The 14,041-nt window shown below is 44.4% G+C and overlaps 1 protein-coding gene across 1 annotated transcript in view; it reads left to right on the plus strand.

Moving 5' to 3' along the window:
* pgbd5 (piggyBac transposable element derived 5) overlaps positions 1-13,545 on the plus strand; it is a 25,843-nt gene extending 12,298 nt beyond the window's left edge. The window contains exons 3-7 of the mRNA XM_062519823.1: positions 3,029-3,163; positions 4,529-4,709; positions 5,877-6,074; positions 10,842-10,947; positions 12,770-13,545. Of these exons, the coding sequence (XP_062375807.1) occupies positions 3,029-3,163; positions 4,529-4,709; positions 5,877-6,074; positions 10,842-10,947; positions 12,770-12,965 (816 nt within the window). The 3' untranslated portion in view covers positions 12,966-13,545. The remainder of the gene's footprint in view (positions 1-3,028; positions 3,164-4,528; positions 4,710-5,876; positions 6,075-10,841; positions 10,948-12,769) is intronic.
* The last annotated feature ends 496 nt before the right edge of the window (positions 13,546-14,041 follow it).

The raw sequence follows: 14,041 nt of genomic DNA on the forward strand, positions 1-14,041 counted from the left end.
GGAGTTTTGATGGTTTGTTTGGAGCAAGTTCGCTGACTTGTTAGGTCAGTTAGGTGTGTGTGTGTGTGTGTGTGTGTGTGTGTGTGTGTGGGTGGGTGGGTGGGTGGGTGGGTGCGTGCGTGCGTGCGTGCGTGCGTGCGTGCGTGCGTGGTGTGTGTGTTCCAGGAGAACCTTGAACTGAAGTTGCAAATGATAATTCCAAGGCCATCACATCACTATGGATTCAATGATAGTATGAAGTACATTTTGACATAGACAGATCATTTATTTCTCCATTTGATACCAAATATAAATGAGTTTTTCCAACCTTGTATCCATTTGCAAAGGAAATGAAGTGTCTGCCTTTTTCTTCTTTCTAAAATGTTCTATGCCCTCTGTACCGTACAAGAATGAGATCTGGGCCTAACTCAGACACCCCATAATACTCTAGCACTGTGCCAAGGCCCTGCAGTCTGTCGGCTGTCATGTTATGTGGGAACCGGACAGAACCCTGGTGTCTAGAAAGTTCTGATGGGCACTCTCAGTGGACAGTGGGGCTGAGGGTGGTGAATAATGAATGCGCTTCTTGGTATCTGGGAGGTTGCCAGCACTGTCCTTGCCCGCCTCCCAAAAAATCTATTTGCATTCATCATGCAGTCCTTGCCGCTTCGTTGCCTTGATTACCACTGAGATTCTAATTGAATTAGAAAACTAGCTCCAGGAATGTTTTTGGTCTTCAGTCTGAAGACGATGGGCTGCATTTGTTGATTTGATGATGATATTAAGCCTAAATTGAATGATGAAAACATTTTGCTACTTAAACTTTAGGAAGCAAACAGTCAGTATATAGTAAGCCTCAGTGCAACAAAGAAGGCAATATTCAACCAAAGAATGTATTAATTATGGACAAAAAATATTAATTAGGGAAGCATTCATCTCACATACACACACTTTGAAGATGATCTCCTTTCCTGAGTGAGTGCTTTGGCAGGAAGTGGACAGGAAGACTAAGACAGAAGGCCGAGTGCTGTGACTCATTTGGCTCTCTCAGTCCAGCAGGCCACAGCGTGCCATCTCCTTCAGGTGCTGGGGCTCGGCCTGCAGCTGGACCCTGCAATGCATCACCTGTCAGACAGCGTGAATTCATCTGAGGGAAGATGGAGACACGGAGGAAGAGAGAGAGAGAGTGACACAGACAGAGAGAGAGAGAGAGAGAGAAAACGAGAGGCCTTCCTGCCCACTGTGTTCTGCAGGGTTCTGAGCGTGAGAGATTGTCCACTAGCTTCCCTCTCATAAAGACTCCCAGCTTTATGAATTCATTTGACGAAGAAAGATGATGGAAACGGACACGGCTAATTTGCACATCAATATCTCTGGAGGTGAAGGATGAATTAGCGGTAATTTGGGCACTTAAGCTGAGCCCTGCACTTTTTGGACATGGAGTGGAAAATGGGAAATGTTTTAGAGTGATATAGATTTATGGTGTTTGTTGGAAGGCCTTGCCTTTGGAATTTTTGTCAGATCTCTTTTCCGTGACTCTCATTTTTGGCAAACACTGAATTTCTGAATACGAAGTTGGATGCTTTGATATTGGCTTTGATTAATATTTCATTCGATGTCTGTTTGATGCAGTCCAAAAAAACAACACCCCAAAAGAGCTAGAAAGAGCAAGAAAGACTTCATCAGTGTTTTCTGTTTCTCATAGAGGGTGGAGACAGTAGTCATTGGAGTGATATCGATTCAATACCCTCTCCATAATCTTGTGTGCCAAAATAAACCATGCGGATTGAATGATTGCAAGGAATGAGTTAGCTCAGGACTCCCAAACCACCACACCCAATGATGTGAGCGTCTGGCTTAGAATCCCATCCAGAGATGACTTTCCTCTCCAGCTGTTCTGTGTGATTGCCCATCCGTGTGTCTCCTAAGCTCCCCGACACCAGCCAGCGCGCTAGCGACGAGCTCGCACCGTTCCACGGGAGGCCTGGCCCGCTCATGTGCAAAACAAACACCATCTGTGGCCTTGGGTTTCCCAGGTTCCACACACACACACGCACACACACACACACACACACACAAACACACACACACACATACGCACATACACACACACACACACACACACACACGCAAATACACACACATATACAAATATACACACACATACACACAAAAATACAAATACACACGCACGCACCATAGTATCACCATGGCAACAGCTGCCACCCAGGCCAGCCCCCAAAGGCAAAGGAGTGGGTCTCATCGGTTGGTGGCAAAGGGCCAATTACTCACCACAGTCGCTGTCAGCTCTGGCAGCCTCTGCCTGTCAGCTGGATAACAGGCCACTTTCACACTGGCTTAGCCTCCTCAGCGCTCAGCTGACCAGTCCACTCACCGCACGGCCTCCAGTGCCCCACCACGCCACGAGAGAAGAGGTCTCTGGGGAGTTAATGTTTCTTTTGGTTGAGATCAAAGATTCTAGAGCGGAACTCTGTTCTAGAATCTTTGGTTGAGATGTTGTGTCTGTGGAGGATTTTGGTGTTTTGACCTGCTTTAACCTGCAGTTGATGTACAGTACTGTAGGTGCTTCATTGGGCCCTAAACTTTCCCACCAGAAAAATAAGCTTTTACTCTCAGTGAGTACTCCCCGGTTAAACAAAGGGTGAATGAAATGAAATAAATAAAGAGCTTCAGCAATTATGTAATTAAAGCAGGAGCTTGGCCTTTAGTTGGACGGGATAATTGTGCTGTCTCTTGATGTTGGATAATGTAGACTGAGTTCCACTTAACTGCTCTATTACATAGTCAAGAAATGGCCCTTGTCTTTGTGGCATGATGAATTCATGTGTCCTCCACCTTCCACCCCCGGTCTTTCATCCTCCCTCCCTCCCTCCCTCTCTCTCTCTCTCTCTCTCTCTCTCTCTCTCTCTCTGTCTTTTCCCCTTCCTTCCCCTCATCTCTGTCTTTCTCTTCCTGCCTCTCTTCGTTTCTCGCTCTACCACTTCTACCTCCCCCCCCCCCCTCCATACACACACACTCTCTCCTCCAGGTAATCCACGAGCCTCTGATTGATGAGGACCCCGTCTTCATCACCACCTGCACTGAGCGGGAGCTCCGCAAGAGGAAGAAGCGGAAGTTCAGCCTGTGGGTGCGCCAGTGCACGTCCACGGGCTTCATCTGCCAGGTGAGTTATGTCGTTCTGGGTTTCCCCCCCGCTCTCATGCCGACCACAGGCAGGCAGCCGTCCAGCCGTCAAGGTCACATTCATATTTCATGTGTTTTTTTTTTGTTTGGATTGTTCTGTCAAGGGTTGTAGAAGTGTTATATAGATGTATGTATGCAGTGCATTTTATAGTTCTGTGTGTGTGTAAGTTTGTGTGTAAAAACAGTTCCGATATTGTGTACTGTATGAGGTGGCTAGACCATGAGGCCATTTTCTTCAGCAGAGCCAGCAAAGTGATGCTCATAGTGTGTAGGTGTGACAAAATGTGATTTTAAAACAGTGTATTTCTTATGTATAGTCATATTATGTCTATAAAACATTGTAGATATTTAACAAGGATATGTCACCTGTAATTGTTTGTTATTGTGCTACGTGTTAGTTCACATACAAAGCAGAAGATCTCTGAATTTCCACAGAGTTTTCTCTGTAGAAATCATAGGCTGTACTAGAGACTCTGTGTAGAGAATTAAGGAGATGGAGAGATGTGTTGTCCGATACACATGTGGACAGTGACTTAACACTGGATCTGGCTCCCTGCCAAGCTGGAGTCCACAATTTGCCATGTTTGAATATAGGCTTTCCCCCCAAAGGCTATACTCAGAGAGGAGGGGCACACATCAACCATAGTCAGGTTTTGATGGTAAACGTACATCATCGTAGTGTGAGCTCCCATCACACTTGGACAGGAATGGGAGCAATTTCATGTTCATTAACATTTTCTAATGAATAGAAACAAAAGAGATCCATCCTCAGGATTTTATTGACCTTGGCCATCTTTTGGCCAAAACAGGCCAGTAATGGTGATTGAATTTGCTGGAGCATTCAGACTGAAATGTAACAAAATAAATAGACGGTAGTCCTTCTCCTCATCTCATTCAGACCCAGCTGGGGCAATAAAAAGGGTTTGGCCACTTAGCCTAATTGCACTCTGCTCCTGGTGGGTGCCCAATAAAGAAAATGAATGCTGTAAAATGGCAAGAGTCAAACGAGAGCAGGCCCAGAAATAATGGCTTTGCCTAATGCTTCGTCCAAATGGAGAGTATTAATTGATGCCTGCATTAAGCAGCGTGTAATGTGAGTCATGGCTTTACACTCCTAGCTGGGCAGATCCATGTGGGATCACCAGTGTAGATGAACCTTAAATAAGTTTTTAAAACAGCAAGACTTGTACTGGACCCAGCTTTGTTGCTGGAAAACTAATCAGTCAAAAAGTACATCAGTTGGCATACAGTACACAAACAACCCCATACATGGTCATATTTGATGGAGAGTGGAGATCATAACTGCCTGGTGATTAAAAGATGAGTGATCTGGTTCTCCTCTCAGATCTCGGTCCATTTGAAAGAGGGCCCTGGGCCGGACGGCCTGGACACTCTGAAGAACAAGCTTCAGCTCCACAGTCTGGTGGCCAAGCAGCTGTGCCAGAGCCTGTCCGGCCGCAACTCCGTCATCTTCACCGGACCCAGCATCACCAGTCTCAACCTCTTCCAGGACTTTGAGAAACAGGGTAGGTTCTTGCAATACACAGCTATGATTTGTTTGTCAGTGGGGCATGTCTGATTCCGTATCTCCTCTTTCCTGTCCTCTTCCCCATTCCTTTTATTCTTTCTTTCTCTCTTTTTTCCTTTCTATCTGTCTCTTGCTATTCTCTTTATCTGTCACCAGTGTCCTGTGGAGATTTCCCTCTCTCTCTCTCTCTCTCTCTCTCTCTCTCTATATTTTCTTCTCTTCTTTCTTTCTTTCTTTCTTTTTGTCTGTCTTTCATCTTACCTTTCTTTCATTATCTTTCCATTATATTATTCATTATTTCTCTGTGGTTTCATGCACCTCCTGCAGTTTTTAATTAACAAGTGATAATAGCCTCGGGCAGGACGACCAAGGGCAAAAAGTCAATGCAAGTCAACCTTGAATTGTGACTGTGACGATGTGAGAACGTGTACGTGTTTGTTTCTGTTACCCATGGCTACCTCCTGCAAGGGAATGTCAGGTTGAGACTTTAATATACTGAGCAGTTTGCCACGAGCGTCTGTTCTCTCGCCTTGTCATCGTTGTAAGCCAGGTATAAGAATAGAGAATAAGTGTTCAGCAGTCCTGTAGCCATGGTTACGACACGTCAATCGGAAATCTTCAAAGACGCGGAATGGAGAGACACACTCTGGCTGAGTTTGCAGAGCCAGAGGGGGCTGAGCGCCGGCCGTCTTTGTGCCGTCCTCACGTCCGCCCCGAACCTCATCATCAGATCTTAATCAGGCACCTGTGTCTGCGCACCTGTTCCCTCTGTAGTCGGTCGCTTCTGCAGGGCTAGAACACACTGACTATAAACAACCAGCCTGACTGGCACGAACAAAATGGAGTCCTCCCCCCTAAACAAGGACTCACTCTGGAGAGCGGATTGTGAATTCAGTGATTTCACAGTGTGTTGCCATCACACTGAACACAAGTTTAATTAGCCCTCTCTTGTGTGGATGCTGCCAGGCCTATTGTTGTGAAGCTAATATGGAAAAGGAGTGCATTCTCTCTTGACAATTAGTGCGTTTTTTTTCAGGCACACAAACACGGAGCGTCTTTAATAAGCCGTGTGTGTGTGTGTCTCCTGTTGTGTGTGTGTGTTGTGTGTGTGTCTCCTGTTGTGTGTGTGTGTTGTGTGTGTGTGTCTCCTGTTGTCCCTGGGCAGAGATCTACTGCTGCGGCCTGCTGAGCACCAAGAAGAGCGACTGCACCGGCCTGCCCCAGTCCATGCTGATCAACGCGGACGGCCCGCAGGCCCGAGGCCAGTCCCGCACCATGATGAAGGGCGACATGTCCCTCATCAGCTGGTACAACAAGGGCAACTTCAGGTTCCTCACCAACGCGTACTCGCCCACCAAACAAGGTGAGCGTTCAGGCTTTATTTGGGATCCCCCATTAGCCTGGTCAAACCAGCTATTCTTCCTGGGGTCCTATCGATCATTTACTTACAACATCATAATTTGCATAAAATTATGAGGTTGTAGCGGGAGGGGGAGGGTCTAGAGGTCGAGCTTCAACATTGGCGCAGTATTATACTTTTGCTTTTAGAGTTGCATTGGGGACTGAAAGAAGATGTTTCGAGGAAGACCTCAATGTCCTAGAAGGACAGTAGGGACTTCAAAGGTTACAGATATACTGTGGTGCTGCTATCCCATGTAAGGCTTTCAAAAATGGGATACCAAACCAGTGGAGTTGGGCCAGCACTGGACGTATGTGCACATGTCTTAGGTCCAGTAAGAAGCCTAGCTGCTGCATTTTGGACTAATTGAAGTCTAGCAAGGGTAGATTGGTTCAGACATATCAGAGAGTTCAGAGAGTTACAATAGTCCAGTCTACACTGTAGAATGTAGATGTAACAAAAGCATGGATTGTAGTTTTTAGGTCAATATATGAGAGCCAGGGCCCAGGGCTTTAATTTAGCTGTTGTTCTCAGTAGAAAAAAGCTTCCCTTAACCACACTACTTGCTTATTGAAATTCAAAGAGGAATCTAGGTAGACACCTAGATTTCTGACCTCACTTTGGCAATTTATAATCAGTGGCCCAAATGCATTTCTTACTAATGCAATAATGCAAATGCATTATCTTAGTAACAGAGCTGAGTGGATTGAAACAAATTATCTCTGTTTTCTTTTAATTTAATGGTAAGAATTTTAATTGTATCAAATTTAATTGGTGAAATCATCTGTGCTAAGTGCACAGATAGAACCAATACACGGCAGAACTTTTACTTTCTGAAGCTGCACTTTTACATCTCTGATTATTCCTTTCCTCTCCATATTGTTCAGGTATATGTATTTATATTTAACACTGCGCACGTTTTGACAGGCCTTCATATTGCATTCTACATGTATTAGGTACAGTAGAACAGAGATGTCCCTAACACTGATTTTAAACAGCTGTTACCACTTATATCCACAATTCTGTAAATCCTTAAATGTCATGTCAGACCAGATTATAAGATCTGAAAAGCGGATGCGCTCAAACTCCGAATATAAGAGTCTTTGGGTGCGTAAAAACAAAAACTAGTATAAAGCAAAATAAACGCACTCTCGAATAAATCTTGGTATTTTATTGACTTGAAAGCATGAACCAAGACGACTTGGTTCATGCTTTCAAGTCAATAAAATACCAAGATTTATTCGAGAGTGCGTTTATTTTGCTTTAGACCAGATTATAACAAATCATTCATGTCACTAGACCTGCCTGTGTCCTTTGTCCCACGGGCTATTTGAAGACAGGCATTCAGTGCTTTTATCTGACTCAAACGAGTAAAGTTTGACAGTTTAGTAGAAATTAGAACAGGAATTTAATCCCAAATCCTGAAAAAATCTGCAATAATCTCTCTTGAGAGGAATGATGATAGTGCTATCATTAGGTCTTACTGTACCTAGTCAGACTATCCACTTTGTCACCAACACAACATTTCTGGCTTAAAATATCTCACGACGAGGGACAATCTGAGAGAATACAGCAAAATGTTTGAGGAGATTCCTCTCTGGTCTTCTTGTTATTATGCTTACTCTGCAGCCTCTGTCTATTTATAGGTCTCATTTTCTGGCTCTCATTTTAAGATACCAATTTATGAGTCTAAAAAATGCATTCATATTACTCTGAGTCTCTCACCACAATTTGCATGCTACGTTACTCAGCAGCACTAGTGTGTTCCAGCATAATCACCACAGACCATCTCAAGATGCCTTTAATGCAGACAACAGATGGAGATTGGGTGTGCTGCTAAGATATCAAAAAGGCTGCTAATGGCTGGAATATGATGTTGGGGGAACATAACAATTCCCAGCCAATTAAGGCTATTCATTAAACAGATCACACACTTTGGTGTTAATTTGTTCATTTTTCGTAAACACCTTGCTCATTGACCTTTTACAACATCATTTTACAATGCTTGGTTCAGTTTCATTTGAGCTTGGCTCATCTGCGGTTTGATGTGTGTGGGACTGAATTATGCAGAGCAACACAGTTTTGCCTGGCAAATGGATAATGGCCTCACTGTTGATGGAATAAGGCTGTTTGGGTGCAGCTCTGTCAGATGAGAACAATTAGGGAAATTGATTTGACCATTCCCATCCATCCAGCCACATCCAGTCACACACAATCCAGCCATCTCTGTATTGGTATTACTATTGTTATCCACATATACACAAAGAGTATAGACTTCTATACTCTTTGATATACATATACATATACATACACAGTATACGCTCAGTACGCAAGGAACTTAGAGCTGCTGAAAGGAAATGGCGTAAATCTGGAGATAGAAATGATCTTAGTAAATACCAGTCTATGCTATCATCTTTTTCATCCACTGTCACACTTGCAAAAAGAACATATTATCAGAGTAAGATTGAGAACGCCACTGACAGCAGAAAACTTTTTGCTATGTTCAAGTCTCTTCTCAATCCTCCACCACCGCCATCAGCTACTTCACTGTCAGCAGATGACTTTGCAACATTTTTCACTGAGAAAGTTGCTAAGATAAGTGCTCACTTTGATGACCCTATAAGAAGGACTCTGCCTGGTGTTAGCATGATGCCATCATTGGACTTTTTCTCTCCTCTTGATGAGGAAGCGGTCTCTCAACTGCTTCAGCGAAGCCGTCCAACAACATGCCCTTTGGATCCTGTCCCGTCTACTCTCCTGCAGTCTATAGCACCCGCTATTATACCGGCAGTCACACATGTATTTAATACTTCACTCAGTTCTGGAATAGTTCCTTCTTCTTTTAAACAGGCAAGAATTACGCCTTTGCTGAAGAAAAGTACACTTAATTCAACTGATGTGAAGAACTACAGACCTGTCTCCCTTCTTCCTTTCTTGTCAAAGGTTTTGGAGAAAGTGGTCTTCAAGCAAATGTGTGACTTCCTCTATCAGAATAACCTACTAGACCCTATGCAGTCTGGTTTCAAGAGTGGTCATTCTACTGAAACTGCTCTTCTATCTGTGACTGAAGCATTGAGAGTAGCTAAGTCCTCTGCTCAGTCATCAGTGTTAATTCTGTTAGATTTATCTGCAGCCTTTGATACGGTTAACCATGACATTCTCCTTTCTACACTTTATGAACTGGGAATTTCTGGGAAAGCTCTTGACTGGTTCAAGTCTTACCTTAAAGGGCGTTCTTTTAGCGTGTCTTGGCAGGGACAGATATCAAAGTCTCATGACCTCACTACAGGAGTCCCCCAAGGATCAGTATTAGGGCCCCTCCTTTTCTCTATTTACACCACTTCTTTAGGTGGGATTATTCGCTCACATGGATTTGAATATCATTGCTATGCGGACGACACTCAACTTTTCCTATCCTTCCCACCTGAGGACTCTAGTGTTTCCCATCGGATCTCTGCATGCCTGAAGGACATTTCAATCTGGATGAAGGATCAGCACCTTCAGCTTAATCTTTCCAAAACTGAGCTCTTGGTGTTTCCAGCAAAAACAGCTATTCCCCAACAGATCAATATCCAGCTTGATTCATCCTCACTGACTCCAACCAGATCGGCACGTAACTTGGGTGTCATAATTGATGACCAACTTACTTTCTCTGAGCATGTTGCCTCAATTGCAAAGTCATGTCGGTATACCCTGTACAACATTAGGAAGATCAGACCTTATCTGACACAAGATTCCACTCAGCTTCTTGTACAGGCAATGGTTATCTCCAAGCTGGACTACTGTAATTCTCTGTTAGCTGGCCTACCTGCTTGTGTTTTAAGACCACTACAGTTGATTCAGAATGCTGCAGCACGACTGGTCTTCAATCAGCCAAAGAGGACACATGTAACCCCTCTCCTAGTTACTCTCCACTGGCTCCCTATAGTAGCCAGAATTAAATTTAAATCTCTCACTCTGGCCTATAGGACACTGACTGGATCTGCTCCCAGCTACTTCAGTTCTTTAATCACGATGTACATTCCCAACCGCCCATTGCGATCTTCTGAGGAGCGTCTGTTATGTCGACCAACCATACATGCTAGGTCAAATTGTAGATCCTATTCTTCAGTGGTTCCGTGTTGGTGGAATGAGTTGCCCAGTGGTCTCCGTTCCAGCAATAGCTTTGGATCTTTTAAGAGGGGTCTTAAGGCATATTTATTTAATATGCACTTAGTCCTTTGAGTTTGTGATGTGTTATGGTTTGTATAATAGTATTGTTTTGTTATAATTTGTCTATTGATAGAATTTGAAATTTATTTTGCTATTGTCCTTAAATTTAGCCATACCATGCTTTAGTTATTATAATTATTATATATAATTAACTGAGTGACTTATTTGATTGCTATTCTCATTTCACTGTTTTATTTCTCATTAGGTTAGTGCTTAAATTTATTGTTTTACTGATAATATTACTATTCTCCCTAGTTTGTAATTGTTCACTGTTAATTTAATTTGTATTGTTATTTATTTGTATGTCGCTTTGGACAAAGGCGTCTGCTAAATAACCATAGCCATAGCCATAGCCATAGCCATAGCCATAGCCATATACATTTTATAGGTCTTGTATGAGCACAGCACACACTACAAACCTCACATCCTGTTCGCCGCCCACGGTGCAGTCCCCTCAGGGGTCTCTCTGGGTGTCCCTCACCCCGACCACGTGTGTGACATTTCCTGTCTTGTTTCCAGGGGTGATCATCAAGAGGAAAAGTGGGGAGATCCCGTGTCCACTCGCCGTGGAGGCCTTTGCAGCGCACCTGAGCTACATCTGCAAATACGACGACAAGTACAGCAAGTGAGTGCTGAGCCTCCACCTCCACCTCCACCTCCACCTCCACCTCCGTCACCTTTGCCTGTGCTGCCATCCGGCACAATGTTAGCTTTAGTGGTGCAGCACTAACATTGGTGGCACAGCTCTGAGCATGAGATTCACACCATGTGTGCCATGAGTTAATGCATGTTAGTGCTTCACTTACTAAGGCATGATGCTCCTGTGCAGGCCATCCAAATCAATCGTGCAAAAAGCACACGTCTGATTTGACTGAAGTGACTCTTGACCAGATTTTCCCCTCATGGACCCAGGGTGGTCACTGTGGTTGGTGACTGGGTGAGTGAGTGTGGTTCAGGGGTTGTGGGGTTTGTGAGGAATCAAATCCTGTGTGCTGCTTGTGACTTTCCTCTTTAAGGCTCAGAGAATCGCTCACACTGTATGCATATTGGTCTGGTGTCTTTTCTATACTACATCTTCCTGGGTTGGTCTGAATGCTGGGAGTGTGGTTTGAATATTTTGTGCCGATAGTTGTTTGTTGCTACTGTAAATGTGCAAGATATCATCCAAAAGAGCAATATTTAGAACTAAGTTGTCCCTCAAAGCAGCAAGAGATATCTGCAGAGATATCACAAATATCCAGCTGACATTTACCCACATATTAAACAGGGACAGAGACGGAGCACATCTGTAAATGTCACTGCGTTTGAATTGTTTTCCCAGTTTGCATGTGAGTATGCACCACTGACATTCAGGAATCACTTGGGAGTTTTTCTCCTTTAGGGAAGCTCCGAGAACATGTGAGTTACACCTTGTGGAACACATACAGAGTACACAAGAAGACTTACGTACTATGTGCATCAACATTTACAGTACAGCCAGTATGTTCTAGAACATTATGGCCGGCAACAGTGGGCGGAAGTGTGCAGTTGTGATGTTGCAGAATTAAGAGGTAGGATATAGTCAGGAGATTGTTGGGGGGGGGGGTATTAACAATCGGCATGTGTTAGCACTGGTTGCCGAGATAACGAGACAAGGCACTAATTAAGACTAAACGTGCTCTCTAGTCACTGTGGCAACTCTCGCTGTACGGAGCGGAGAGAGAACATCACTTAGCGTCTGTCTAACCTTTCTTTGTCTCTAATTTATCTCTGCAGTAATTAGATGGTATTATTCAGCATGGGCTCAAGGTCCTCATAGACTCCTCCAGATTGCACTCCCAGCCGTGTGAATCAGCCTGTGCGCACCTCCATGCATAATGGAACGGCTGCTCTGGCATAATAATGGGATTGAGGCTTCTGATAAGGACAAAGAGTGTTATTAAACAATCATATTTCTGCTCGAAGAAATGCATGCAGGTGTAACAAGTGTTCAATCTTTGCCCGTGTCAAGATGCCAAGTGCATAAGAGTACTGTGACTGCATGAGATTTTATTTGAGTCGCGAGTGTATTATTTTGTTGTGCAAGTTCTTACCGTGTTTGTACGTTTTTGTAAGTTTATATTATATTTCATTGCATTGATCTGGATATTTTGGCTTTAAGATCAGTACTGCATATTCATAGGGCTTATTAACACAGGCAGTGGTTGAACTAGTTGTGTAAGTAGTTCAGCGTGAACTTAGCAACAAAAACAGGAAGGCTAATTGAGGCAGCCATTTATAGTCTCATTCATGCTTGACAGTGCTTGAAGCTCAAGCACTGTAATCAGAGGCTCTAAAAAGGGGGGCTTCACAGGAGATGTTAGAAGTTACAGAGACTTTTTTTGTGTTCTCTGCTAATTAGTCACTTCTGCATTCTCTCTCTCTATCTCTCTCTCTCTCTCTCTCTCTTTCTCTGTGTTTTTCGTTAGGTACTTTATCTTCCACAAACCTAACAAGACTTGGCAGCAGGTGTTCTGGCTAACCATCAGCATTGCCATCAACAACGCCTACATCCTGTACAAGATGTCCGACGCGTACCACGTCAAGCGCTACAGCAGGGCGCAGTTCGGTGAGAGGCTGGTCAGAGAACTCCTGGACTTGGACGACTGCTCACCCACGCAGTAGAAGTCTCTCCACTGCACCGTCTCTCTCCTAACACCCACACCTATACACACACCATACGTGCATAACATACACACACACTGTGTCACACACACAAACCCCACACAGCACACATATACACTGACATCTGACCTCACATAGACTCTATTATGTCAAAAGCGAAAAATGTTTGCGCCTCTTCGCTCACTACGGAGGCATTCACCTTGTGATTGTCATCAGTTGTCTAAACCCGAGCCGTGCCAAGTCCGGATGGCGTCGTCGGGCGGCGGACTGATCGCAGAACAGCAACGGAACCACTCTGTACCCAAGACCCCATCTGGCAGACAGCAGGGCTCCAGTGTACATACAGTACAGTAGTGCACTGCGTCTCAACGTCTTTCCCCACTACCGTAGTGTCCCTGACTGCATGCTCAAGATAAAGACCCCCCTCCCTTCATGCGTGCTGTGCTATGTGCCCTTGTTAACGTGCAATGATCGTCTTCGAAAAAAAGTGGAGTCCCGTGGTGTTCGTTAATCACACACACTGTAGCTGCGAGGAGGAGAACAAGTGGGCAGGAAAAAAAAACAAAAGAGAACAGCCATCAGTGATTTCCCTCCCTCTGTGAATAGTAATCTGACCCCCGCAGTAGAGACCCACTCCCCCCCCCCCCCACCTCCTCCCGCTCATCTAGTAAACGTAATCAGAAGGGACAGATCATGTTGAACGTACCGATTAGGAATCAAAGAGCCGTTTGCAGATGGAAAGGAAAAGGATCAGTGCTCTTAGAACAGCTGCCTCTGGTTAGTCTCTTTACAGGCAGGGTGGGGGGGGGACACCACAGCGGTGGGTGTTACTCCTCTATCATTGGTAGACGTCTACCTGGGGTTAAATCTTGATGCTGGACACTTATGAGTGCAGACTACTTTATCTTCAGGTAATGATTGCTGAAAAAAAAATACTCACTCAGTGACACATAATACTGAGTGCCTGACGAGAATGAACTAAATCCAATTACTGATGCCATCAATGCCATCACCTCACCACAGAGCCATCCCCTGGATCATCTCAATGTCAAGGTGATCTCAAGGTCAAGGTGATC

Source organism: Sardina pilchardus, chromosome 18 (assembly GCF_963854185.1).
Source record: "Sardina pilchardus chromosome 18, fSarPil1.1, whole genome shotgun sequence".
Classification (NCBI taxonomy): Eukaryota; Metazoa; Chordata; class Actinopteri; order Clupeiformes; family Clupeidae; genus Sardina; species Sardina pilchardus.